Raw genomic sequence first — 13,505 nt, 5'->3', positions numbered from 1 at the left:
AGACTTTTTTGGTGCAGATATCAGAGTATAAAGATGAGGATCTTAAGCTACATTCACAATTGAGTGATTTGAAGCCTGAAACTCAAAGCTCCAACAATGCTCAAACTTAAAAAATCAGTTGTTCCCTATGGTGCCTCTTTGTGCTATCAAGATTGAACACCATAGAGAACAATTGATTTTTTATTTGAGTGTTTTTGGAGCTTGGAGCTTCAAAGCTACAAATCGCTCAAATGTGAATGCAGCCTCAGGCTAATGAGAGTCACCATACTAAAACTATACTCAGAAAAATAAATCTGTAATGTTCAAAACCAACATATATATTGTATATGTGAGTGATGACACAAATACAGTCATGTCATTTTCATTTGATTTTAAAAGATTCCTGTAAACTTGCAAGAGCCTGTTCTTCTGTGATTTCCATCCAGTCTTTTGGAAGTTCAGCTGGTTTTGCAGAATATCTCCGTGCAAAATCATCATTAAAAAGTACAAAAATGTATTTCCAGTAATCTGAGGATTTGAGGCTGGCGTCAGGCTGAATTAGCCAATCTGGATAGTATTTACGATAGTCTTTGTATGGGTGATATTCTCCTTCTGTGTCAGAATTTCTAAATGTATTGTTAGATACCACAGCAGTGGAACAGATGCCAGTGACTAAAGTCTCATCTTTGACCCATCTGTATCTTCCCAGTCCCCGGGGTCTATGGAGAGATGCAGCGTGCTCCTTATGATCCCCACCAGCATTCTCACAGGGGACTTTACAGAATGGACATTGATTACCGCAACCAATCACTTTCTTCAACAATTCCTCCTGAGGCTTCAGTGTGACTCTGGAGAGAAGGCGTTCAATGTTCAACAATTCTGTGTCTGATAAAATGGGCTCCATTATGCTGGGAAGATAGTAAAGAATGGCCTCAGAGAACAGGCTGCCATTTGCTGTATTGTGGAAAGTGATCACTGTCATTTCATTCTGTGAGATCACTATTTCTTTGTCTAGTGACTTGCAGAAACTTTCAAGAAATGTCACAATGGTTTCTTTTTTCACACATTCCTCACTCTTCAGGACTTCTTCAATTTTTTCAATGACTGGAGATAAAATTTTTTCTTCTAAGGGTTTTAGAGTTTCTGGATTCTGATATTTCTCAGTAATGTACTGACAGATCCAGTCTTTCAAAAAGGTCTTATAATCATTAATGTAGGAATTATATTGTTTAAATTCTTTTTTCTTCAGTAAGTCCTCCAGCACAGTTAACTGAAAAGCACTTCTACTGCTAAATATTTGACAGTCAGAACTTTGTAGAATGATGTCAATGATTTCTTTGCCGAGATGTCGCAGAATATAATCAGTTAGAGCCGGCTTCAGGCAGAGCTCACAAAATTTTTTGGCCCTGCTCTGGCACTCATCTTTTTCATGGAATATGCTCTCAAATGTGGCCAAATATTGAGGTTTTAATTTTTCAAGGCAAATTTTGGGGTCATTTTCTTGACGGAAGCTGTCATGTAAGCCCTGAAATGCTCTAGATGACTTTCCAAAGATAAAAAGTTTTACATCTAGCTCAAACTTGGGAGAAAAGTAACATTTTTGAGTAGTTTTGTCTTTGAGTTTATCATTGATCATGTGTAGCAACTCCTGAAAATAAGTATCATCATAATCCCCTGTGGTGCCTGCCTTCTCTTTGATGTATGTGTCACACATATCTATCAAAGTCATTGCAAGGCCTTCTATATTGTCCAGGTGTGCCTGACTCGTATAAAATACATTGCGATTTGAGGAAAGAAATGTCCTTTCAATGTGTCTTTTGTCAGGAACAAATGGATTGATCCCATAGTCATCCAAGCTCATCACACTGGTTAGGTTTTCATTAATACCGCCTCCCTTTACACCCATTTCATTCTTAATCTGATGAAGAATCATTTGTCCAATGTTACGTCTTGTCAGCTCCTCTATTTGTAAATCAGAGAGGGTTTTCTTCCACATCTCTTCAAATTCTTGCTTTGCCTCCATGTCACCAAGTTCACAATTTCTTTCTCTGCAGTTTTTTAGGAGATTTGTTATTTCTTTCTCGATCAGTTCCTGAGATGTCTTCTGAATATACGAAATCTTGAATTTGCCTTTCTGGATGAAAACTGCCTCATTGAGTTTATTAAGCGAATTCCTTTCCAGTTCTTTCTTCAGGAATCTCACACTTATGAAGAAATCCTCTTTGTATCGTTCAATGAGATGAACATTCTCACATTTGCTGTCAAAGTATTTTTCTAGTAGCTTCAGCATTGCATCTTGCTCTTCTAACAGTATTCTCTGAATATCATCTTTAAACTGCATGCACATCTCAGCACTGAGACTGGCTGCAGATTGATTTCTGATGTAAGTTTCTTTGGTGATCATCCAGCTATGGATCTTTTTGGTGAAGTCCCATTCCCACAGAGAGTATTGCACAGACAGCTTGGTATACGCTTCTGCCACCAGACTGTTTCTGAAACTGAAGATGAATTTCTCATGTTTCACTGAGCTCCACAAACTTTTTATCCATGTGACGAAGTCGGGGATTTTGCATTGAATTCTTTTAGAGTTTGGAGATTTTAAAAATCCCAGCAAATATTTCTTTAATTCATAAACATTTTCACTATAGCCAAAGTTTACCGGAGCCATTGGTGGATCTCCTTGCCACAGTCCAGGAATGTACCAGTTGTGTTTCTCAGGATCATAATCCATCACATCACTGAAACAGGTAATTCCACTTTTCTTCTCCATATTTGCAGCTACTTTTGTCATTTCATCAAGTTGTTCCAGAAATTTCTTCCTGTCTCTCATGTTCTTTTCATAAGCAGACACATCACTCACATTCTGGTGTACAAACTGACAGCTGGGTTTCTTCCCAATTTCTTTCATCCGAAGAAAAGCATGGACCACAATCTGTAAAATATCCTTCATTTCTGATGTGTTTTCCATGGCCATGTTGATGATGGTAATATCACTCAACCCCACCACCAGAGTGGCCAGTTCATTGTCATGTTCATGGCTTTCCTCCAAAGAAGCCAACTCTGGAGCTTTCAGCCCCTCAGTGTCAATCACCAAGATGAAGTGACAGCCCAGCTCCTCTTGGAAGTTCTCTTTTACTTTCAGAAGAGTCATGAAGGCTCCTCGTGTACATCGTCCACTGGCCACCGGGAACTGCAGACCAAACATGGTGTTCAGAAGGGTGGACTTCCCTGTACTCTGCACTCCCAGCACTGTGATTACTCTCATTTTGCATTGTCCTCCTGTCTTATTGTCTAGCTCAGTCAGGACATCAGTTATCCACTGTAATGGAATATTAGAGGCGTCACCATCAATCAACTCTAAGGGTAACCCATCTAGTAGGAGATCAGCAGCAATTCCAGGAAGTTTGGTGAATTGTCTTGTGGTTTTATTATTCTGTTTGTTAACAACTGTGGAATACTCAGCCTCATAAAACTGTCCCAGCTCACGTAGGAAATGTTCTATTCCTAAAGAACTGTCTGAAATCTTCTTATCCAGCTGCTTAAGTTCTGAAGTATCTGATTTACTGTTACATTTTGCCTTGTATTCAGCCTGCAACAATGAAGTGTTATTTCTTGCAACTGAATCCAGTTCAAATTTCATCCATTTCAAGAAATAATGTTTTTCAGCCTTGGAGAGGTCAGTAATTGCTTCAGTAAAATACACTATGCCTACAGGAATGTCATGTTGGTATTGTTTTTCATGGAGTGAATTGAGATGTTCTTTGAGCTCAGATTGATATTTTTGTGCATCTTTTTCCCCTTGTTTCGCCATTCTGCAAATTTCTTTTTCTACTTTAGACAATTCCTTCCACAGATTTCCCTGTAATTTCAATGTTTCCTTTTTATACCCTTCCACATCTTTTATTACTGAAGTAACTTTATTTGCATTTACTTTTGCTTTCTGACATTCAGCAAAATTCTCATCAACAAAGATATGAAGTCCTTCAGTTTTATTTGTAGCACTACACAGGTTTCGTCTTTCTTTCTGACTATTTTTAAAAATACTCTCAATGCAATTCTGAATTTTTTTCACCAATGCTGCATCATTGTCTGTGCTGGTTTTCAGAATAATATTTGTTTTACTCATCTTTAACGATGTCATTAGATTTTTTATGTGCTTTGTGGTCTCCTTACTTATTTTTTTCCCCTTTTCTGGAGTAACAATAAAATAAAACTGAGTGTCAGTGTTAGTGAAGGATGATAAAAGTCTGAATTGTATCTCAGAAATACTTTCAATGAATATAAATACAGCTGGTGAGACTCGAGTCAGAAATGTGAATTGGTTCATGTTGGTCTCCAGGTCTCCTCGTAGGCTGGTCACTGCAATGGGTTCTGGGAAAACATCAGACTTACCACAGGGAAAATACCAGGACATTTCCACAAGGCCATCAGATATTTTCCTCTCGATATTTCCTCCCTCCATATCATCGTGTATGAAGAAGTTTTGGTGTTGTTGGGCTGGATTAAGAACTTGATTCAGGATTTTAGATTTGGATAGTTTGGTGTCACCCAGTCTGATGAAGGAGAAAATAGGCATGGAAATATTCACCACATTTTCCTCATTGAACCCTTTCCTATCAGTCATTGACTGAGGTCTCCACTTCTTCACAATGTCCCTCATTGCCCAAAGCATGAGGGTGCAGTTTGACCCATCACCAGCAGGGAGAAGGAGAGGGATGGCAAACTGACACATGGACAATTTAGATACAATCTCTTGTTGTAGAAAACTGTCTGAACAATGGAGGAGAGCACAGAGGACATCCAGGGGGTGAATAGATTCAATTGACCTACTTTCCCCTTCAGACATTGACTCAAACATGTTATCAGTGGAACTGATTATTTGTGTATCTTGTCCATACTGAGTAATAAGTGCAGCTCTGTTCAAGGCCATCAGCTTCCTCAAAAAATGCCACGGAACATCTTGAATGGTCTGGGGATGGACATCACTCAGAGTCTCTGCTCCAATTTCTAGGATGTGTTTCAATGTCATTTTGGAATCATTTAAATGCTCCATATTTAATCTGACAAGAAGTTCCTGGAAAATCTTCAATTTATCTGTAAAAAGAGCAAAATGTTTTTAATATATAACCTTATGTTAAGCATTACTGGTATAAATAGTTTAAAACAATAAATACAACAGTCTAGGTTCACACCTAAGTGTTTTGTGGTGCATTTTGCATTTTTTAGAAACGCACTGCAGTCCATTTAATATGATCTCCTATGGGACACATTCACATCTTCGAGTTTACACCTGGTGCCTTTTTTGGAAAAGGCCAGGGACTTTTTAAAACGCAAAGCACTGCATTTTGGTACAATAGACACTGCAGAAATGCATGTAGTGGTTTTTTTTTGTGTTTTTGACACAATTTTGATGCTTTTTGCATTTTAATCTGCCCAGTTTGAAAAAAATCCTAAAAAAAACCCCTGCAAAACACATCAAAAATGCATGGGAAAAAACACATGGGAAAAACCGCAAAATACATTCCACTCACTGTTGTACAATGTGACAAAAATTGAGATAAAGCAACAAAAAATAATACTAAATGAAGTGCTAAATATTGCAAAATAGAAACATCTAACTCATTCTTAAAATATAACGTGTTTTTATTAAATTGACTGCTTGTGAGATAAATACCTCATGAGTTATTCTAAGGCAAAAATGCATGAAATGCTTAGTTCTTAGTGAATTATTATTATACAGGATTTATATTGCACCAACAGTCTGTGCAGCACTTTACAACATGAGGGCAGACAGTACAGTTACCGGGGCTTTTTTTTCTCATAAAATAGGTGCAGAAACGCCCCCCTTCTGAGTCACTTCTTGTCTCCGCCCTCCCCCACCTCCAAGCACCGTCCCTTGGTTCCACCCACCTCCCAGTACCACTCCGTTTACAGAATACAGAGCCAAGTATCATTTTGTGGTGCTAAGCACTTTTTATGGAATTTATTAATGATAACAAGAAAAGCAATACAATAATTCCCCCAAAGCCAGAAGCAATAGAACCTCCCCCCCTTAGCAACAATAAACCTCCATGCAAAAATAGATCCCCCAGCAGCCAATATCAATAGACCTTCCAGCACACCACCCCTTGCCATCACATACATTTAGTGCTGGAGGTGTCAGTGTTCCCCTGCGGGAAAAAAAGCCCTGACAGTTACAATACAATTTCATGCAGTAGGAATCAGAGGGCCCGGCTCATTAGAGCTCACAATCTAAAAGGGGAGGATCAAGTGATACAAAAGGTAATAACTGTGGGGAATGAGCTGATGGAGAAAATAAAAGTGCAGTTGTTAGGTGGAGGCAGGATAAGTTTTGAAGAGAAATGTTTTCAGGGATCATCAAAAAGTGGTCACAGTAGGAGATAGCTGGACAGATTGGGGTAGGGAATTCCATAGGATAGGAGAGGGTCAGGAGAAGTCCTGGAGACAAGTGAAAAGTGATTGGATGTGGGGCCAAAAGGAAAGTTCAGAGTCCAGGATTACACCTTGTACCCTGGCTTGCAGGGACAGATTAGTAGCTAGGTCATTGATCTTGACAAAAAAGTCAGGGGAAAGGACACGCGGAGGAGGAAATATTATGATCTTGGTTTTGGATAGATTGAGTTTGAGGAAGTGATGTGACATCCAGTCTGATATGTTGGTCAGTAATTTAGTGATGCGTGAGGAGACTGATGTTGTGAGCTGAGGTGTAGAGGGATAGATTTGGGTTTCATCAGCATAGAAATGGTATTGAAAGCCATGGAAGGCTGACCCAGGGAGGAGAAGTAGATTGAGAATAGAACCAAAAACAGAACCTTGGGAGACTCATACGGAGAAAAGAAAAGGAGAAGAGGAAGTAGAATTGTAAGTGACACTGAAGGTGCGGTGGGATAGGTAGGATGAGATCCCCCAGCCTAAAATACTTCTATAGTTCAGATAACTTACTTTCTGGAAAGTGGTGGGACAGGTCACTCAGTGCTGGAAATCTGGGGATCATGTTCTCAAGATGACACAGGAATTTCTGACAGTGTTCTTCTTTCTGATCTATAATGCTCATCATTTTTTCAACTCTCCCTCTTGGATCTCCATCATGTTGAAGTTGAATCATCTCATCCAGGGTTATAAGGCCTTGAGATCCCATCTCATCACTGAAACCCTCTGTGTCCTCCTCAAACACTTCTATTAATTTCCATCTAAGATGTTTTATCCTCTTTGTGGCATCTGTGGTAGAAGTCATGATTTCTTTGTTTCAGAATCTAAAAATAAATAACAAAGACAGTTATTCTGCGACTATTAATTTTTAACTGAACATATAGTGTATTTTTTGATGATCACACAATTTACTATATTTTACCTGTAAAGTGTATGTAAATGCAAAACAATTTTGGATGGTGTAAGGAAGGGTTAGGCCCTTTGCTGGGTTTCTATTGCTATCTGTGTCCCCACTGTGGAGATTCATCCTTTACAGTGAGGGGGGAGTCTAAAGATTTTTAAATTGTCACAGGAACAAGAGATGAGAATTAATCTTCCAATGCGGGTCATTTATTCAGGTGGCAACTGTATAAAAGGGGAATTCCTCTCACTTTGTAGGAATTTTCACTCACCTCCTGTTGTGGCTCCGGGGACAGGAATTTAAGGGATATCTACCTGATGGGGCAGAAACACAGCAAAAAAAAAACTCATCTGAATTTTTTACTCCCTTTTTCTAGCCAAGAAATAAAACAAAGTTTGGCCTATACAAGGATTTTAAATCTGTGATGTAATTTTCACACTTTTACTTTCGTACTAATCAGTGCAAAGCTCAGTAAAGTCTTCTTAAACAGACAGAAGGCATTATTCCTCGTTTGAGGGCAGTGGGCGGAGCCATTCAGCAACAGACAGCATGGATTCATGAAAGACAGAAGTTGTCAAACAAATCTGATTTATTTTTATGAGAAGGTGAGCAAAACCTTGGACAGAGGGGTGGCGGTGGACATGGTATACATGGACAGAGGGGTGGTGGTGGACGTGGTATACTTGGACAGAGGGGTGGCTGTGGACGCGGTATACTGGGACAGAGGGGTGGCTGTGGACATGGTATACTTGGACAGAGGGGTGGCGGTGGACGTGGTATACTTGGACAGAGGGGTGGCGGTGGACATGGTATTCTTGGACAGAGGGGTAGCTGTGGACGCGGTATACTGGGATAGAGGGGTGGGGGTGGACGTGGTATACTTGGACAGAGGGGTGGCTGTGGGCATATTATACTTGGACAGAGGGGTGGCTGTGGACATGGTATACTTGGACAGAGGGGTGGCTGTGGACGCGGTATACTGGGACAGAGGCGTGGGGGTGGACGTGGTATACTTGGACATAGGGGTGGCAGTGGACATGGTATACTTGGACAGAGGGGTGGCTGTGGACATGGTATACTTGGACAGAGGGGTGGCTGTGGACATGGTATACTTGGACAGAGGGGTGGCTGTGGACGCGGTATACTGGGACAGAGGCGTGGGGGTGGACGTGGTATACTTGGACATAGGGGTGGCAGTGGACGTGGTATACTTGGACAGAGGGGTGGTGGTGGACGTGGTACACTTGGACAGAGGGGTGGCGGTGGATGTGGTATACTTGGACATAGGGGTGGTTGTGGACGTGGTACACTTGGACAGAGGGGTGGCGGTGGACGTGGTATACTTGGACAGAAGGGTGGCAATAGACGTAGTATACTTGGATTTTGCAAACGTGTTTGACACAGTTCCCCACACGCGGCTAATGTGTAAAGGTAAAGTCTAAAGTCTTGGAACAATCCGAATGTAAATGGTTAGAAAACTGACCAAAAGATTGTATTCAGAGAGTAGTGGTTAATGATTTATACTCTGAATGGTCTGGGGTCATCAGTGGGGTACCCCAGGGTTCAGTGTTATCAGTGGTGTACCCCAAGGTTCAGTGTTGGGACCCTTACTTTTTAATACATTTAAATGATATGGGGTCTGAGATTATAAATCCCATTTCAGTCTTTGCAGATGACACCAAGCTGTGCTGTAGAATAACGTCCTTACAGGATGTCTCCAATTTACAAGCCGACCTCAATGCTCTGTGTAATTGGGGGACTATGTGACCAATGAGGTTTAATGTTGATAAATGTAAGGTTCTGCAGTTGGGGGCTAAGAATATGCATGCGTCATACATACTGGGGGAAGGAGGGTACAACTGGGGGAATCAATGGTGGAGAAGGATCTGGGGGTTCTCGTAGATCACAAGCTTAATAATGGCAGCAATGTCAAGCTGCGGGTTCTAAAGCGAGCAAAATCTCCAAAGAGTATAGACTCCAGAGAGAGAGAGATATCATTCGCCCGCCCCTCCCCCGGGTACAAATCCTTAGTAAGACCTCATCTGGAATATGCAGTTCAGTTTTGGGCACCAATTCACATAAAGAACATTGGGGAACTGGAGGAAGTACAGAGAAGGGCAACCAAACTGATAAGAGGCATGGAGAAGCTCAGCTATGAGGAAAGATTAGAGGAACTGAATTTATTCTCTACTGAGAAGAGGAGATTAAGGGGGGATATGATCTCCATGTATAATACATAAGGGGGATATGATCTCCATGTATAATACATAAGGGGGATATGATCTCCATGTATAATACATAAGGGGGATATGATCTCCATGTATAATACATAAGGGGGATATGATCTCCATGTATAATACATAAGGGGGGATATGATCTCCAAGTATAATACATAAGGGGGGATATGATCTCCATGTATAATACATAAGGGGGGATATGATCTCCATGTATAATACATAAGGGGGATATGATCTCCATGTATAATACATAAGGGGGGGGTATGATCTTCATGTATAATACATAAGGGGGGGTATGATCTCCATGTATAATACATAAGGGGGATATGATCTCCATGTATAATACATAAGGGGGATATGATCTTCATGTATAATACATAAGGGGGGGATATGATCTCCATGTATAATACATAAGGGGGGATATGATCTCAATGTATAATACATAAGGGGGGATATGATCTCCATGTATAATACATAAGGGGGGATATGATCTCCATGTATAATACATAAGGGGGGATATGATCTCCATGTATAATACATAAGGGAGGGATATGATCTCCATGTATAATACATAAGGGGGGATATGATCTCCATGTATAATACATAAGGGGGGATATGATCTCCATGTATAATACAAAAGGGGGGATATGATCTCCATGTATAATACATAAGGGAGGGATATGATCTCCATGTATAATACATAAGGGGGGATATGATCTCCATGTATAATACATAAGGGGGGATATGATCTCCATGTATAATACATAAGGGGATATGGTCACCATGTATAATACATAAGGGGGGATATGATCTCCATGTATAATACATAAGGGGGGATATGATCTCCATGTATAATATATGAGGGGATATGATCTCCAAGTATAATACATAAGGGAGGGATATGATCTCCATGTATAATACATAAGGGGGGGATATGATCTCCATGTATAATACATAAGGGGGGATATGATCTCCATGTATAATACATAAGGGGGGATATGATCTCCATGTATAATACATAAGGGGTGATATGATCTCCATGTATAATACATAAGGGGGGGATATGATCTCCATGTATAATACATAAGGGGGGATATGATCTCCATGTATAATACATAAGGGGGGATATGATCTCCATGTATAATACATAAGGGGGATATGATCTCCATGTATAATACATAAGGGGGGGGATATGATCTCCATGTATAATATATAAGGGGGATATGATCTCCATGTATAAATACATCATTGGTTCATATAGTGAACTCGGTGTAGTTATTCACCCTGAGATCATCACAGAGGACAAGGGGGCGCTCTTTATGTCTGGAGGAAAAGAGATTTAATCTCCAAACACAGAAAGGTTTCTTCACAGTAAGAGCTGTGAGAATGTGGAATAGATTCCCTCAGGGGTTGGTTGTGGCCAGCTCAGTGGATTGCTGTAGGAAAGTCCTGGATTCTTTCTTGGATACACAGAATATAACTGGATATAACTAGAGATGAGCGAATTATTCAATAATTCGGTTCGGCTGATTCGCCGAATTCGCCGAAAAAATTTGATTCGATCCGAATATATTCGCCGCAAATTTAACTTATAAAAAGGGTGTTTCTAGGCTTCAGAGAGCCTTTATATTAGTGCAGAACACTGTACCTTTAATTTAAATGCCCTTGGAGTCTGCTGGGGAAGAGAAATAATACTGTCAGTCAGTATGACATGCAGATGAGTGCCGTCGATCTTAGAATCACCGCACACTTCACTCATTTGGGCAGTCACGGGGCCAAAACCAGAGTGTGGAGCCACAGTGTGGCGGTGGAGGCAGCAGCAATGGGAGGCCATACAGCACCCTATGACAAAATGGAACCCACCAGCAGTGTGAGGAGACCTGAAAGTGGCACATGGCAGAGTGTGGCGATGGAGACAGCAGCAATGGGAGGCCGTACAGGGACCCATGACACACTCTGGACCTGGCAGCAGCATAAGGAGGCGGTACAGGGGCCCATGACAGATTACGGGCCTGACAGCAGCATGAGGAGTCGGTACGGGGGCCCATGGCAGATTACGGGCCTGGCAGCAGCATGAGGAGGCGGTACAGGGGCCCATGGCAGAGTGGCGGAGCGTAAGCAGCTAAAATTGAAGGCCATACAGAGGCCTATGTTAAAAAGTCCCCCCAGCAGCAGCGTGGGGAGACGACTATCAAGAGTCCAATGGCAGAGTGGCGGAGCAGAAGCAGCTTCAATTAAAGGCCATACACAGGCCTAGGTTAAAAAGCGGAAGCCGTCAGCAGCGTGAGCAGACGACAGAGACACATAGCGCAGGGTGGCGGTGGATGCAGCAGTATTCGGAAGCCAAACACAGGCCTCGGTTAAAAAGCGGAAGTGGTCAGCAGCGTGAGCAGACGACAGAGGCACATGGCGCAGGGTGGCGGTGGAGGCAGCAGCAATGGAAGGCCATACAGCACCCTATCACAAAATGGAACCCACCAACAGTGTAAGGAGACCTGAAAGTGGCACATGGCGCAGGGTGGCGGTGGAGGCAGCAGTATTCGGAAGACATACACAGGACTAGTTTAAAAAGCGGAAGCCGTCAGCAGCGTGAGCAGACGACAGAGGCACATGGCGCAGGGTGGCGGTGGAGGCAGCAGTATTCGGAAGCCATACACAGGCCTAGGTTAAAAAGCGGAAGCCGTCAGCAGCGTGAGCAGACGACAGAGACACATGGCGCAGGGTGGCGGTGGATGCAGCAGTATTCGAAAGCCAAACACAGGCCTCGGTTAAAAAGCGGAAGCCGTCAGCAGCGTGAGCAGACGACAGAGGCACATGGCGCAGGGTGGCGGTGGAGGCAGCAGCAATGGAAGGCCATACAGCACCCTATCACAAAATGGAACCCACCAACAGTGGAAGGAGACCTGAAAGTGGCACATGGCAGAGTGTGGCGATGGAGACAGCAGCAATGGGAGGCCGTGCAGGGACCCATGACACACTCTGGACCTGGCAGCAGCATGAGGAGGCGGTACAGGGGCCCATGACAGATTACGGGCCTGGCAGCAGCATGAGGAGTCGGTACGGGGGCCCATGGCAGATTACGGGCCTGGCAGCAGCATGAGGAGGCGGTACAGGGGCCCATGGCAGAGTGGCGGAGCGTAAGCAGCTACAATTGAAGGCCATACAGAGGCCTATGTTAAAAAGTCCCCCCAGCAGCAGCGTGGGGAGACGACTAATAGTCGTCTCCCCACGCTGCTGCTGGGGGGACTTTTTAACATAGGCCTCTGTATGGCCTTCAATTTAAGCTGCTTACGCTTCGCCACTCTGCCATGGGCCCCTGTACCGCCTCCTCTTGCTGCTGCCAGGTCCAGAGTGTGTCATGGGTCCCTGTACGGCCTCGATTGCTGCTGACTTCATCGCCAGACTCTGCCGTGTGCCACTTTCAGGTCTCCTTACACTGTTGGTGGGTTCCATTTTGTGATAGGGTGCTGTATGGCCTTCCATTGCTGCTGCCTCCACCGCCACCCTGCGCCATGTGACTCTGTCGTCTGCTCACGCTGCTGACCGCTTCCGCTTTTTAACCGAGGCCTGTGTTTGGCTTCCGAATACTGCTGCATCCACCGCCACCCTGCGCCATGTGTCTCTGTCGTCTGCTCACGCTGCTGACGGCTTCCGCTTTTTAACCTAGGCCTGTGTATGGCTTCAGAATAATGCTGCCTACACCGCCACCCTGCGCCATGTGCCTCTGTCGTCTGCTCACGCTGCTGCCAGGTCCATACTGATTCATGGCCCCCTGTACAGGCTCCTCATGAACGTGGTTCAGCGGGTTTGCATCACTTAACGGCAAATCGTTGACAAACGCTGGGACGTTCAGTGTTGTGCGCATTAAGCCAGACACCAAAGGGCAGCACAGACCTGTTATTACTCGCTCAAGCATGGCTGAACAAAACCAGTCTCTA

At 43.1% G+C, this 13,505-nt stretch overlaps 1 protein-coding gene and 1 pseudogene across 1 annotated transcript in view; both read right to left on the bottom strand.

Moving 5' to 3' along the window:
* Positions 1-200: 200 nt before the first annotated feature.
* Positions 201-5,073, bottom strand: LOC149434730 (up-regulator of cell proliferation pseudogene; annotated as a pseudogene).
* Positions 5,074-7,230: 2,157 nt separating this feature from the next.
* LOC149434729 (interferon-induced very large GTPase 1-like) overlaps positions 7,231-13,505 on the bottom strand; it is a 118,605-nt gene continuing 112,330 nt past the window's right edge. Inside the window, 1 exon segment of the mRNA XM_089663462.1 lies at positions 7,231-7,253. Within this exon segment, the coding sequence (XP_089519588.1) occupies positions 7,231-7,253 (23 nt within the window).

This window comes from Staurois parvus, unplaced genomic scaffold (genome assembly GCF_062004578.1).
Source record: "Staurois parvus isolate SC_StPar_1 unplaced genomic scaffold, SC_StPar_1.0 ptg001692l, whole genome shotgun sequence".
NCBI classification, from domain to species: domain Eukaryota; kingdom Metazoa; phylum Chordata; class Amphibia; order Anura; family Ranidae; genus Staurois; species Staurois parvus.
This window is presented reverse-complemented; position numbering and strand designations above follow the sequence as displayed.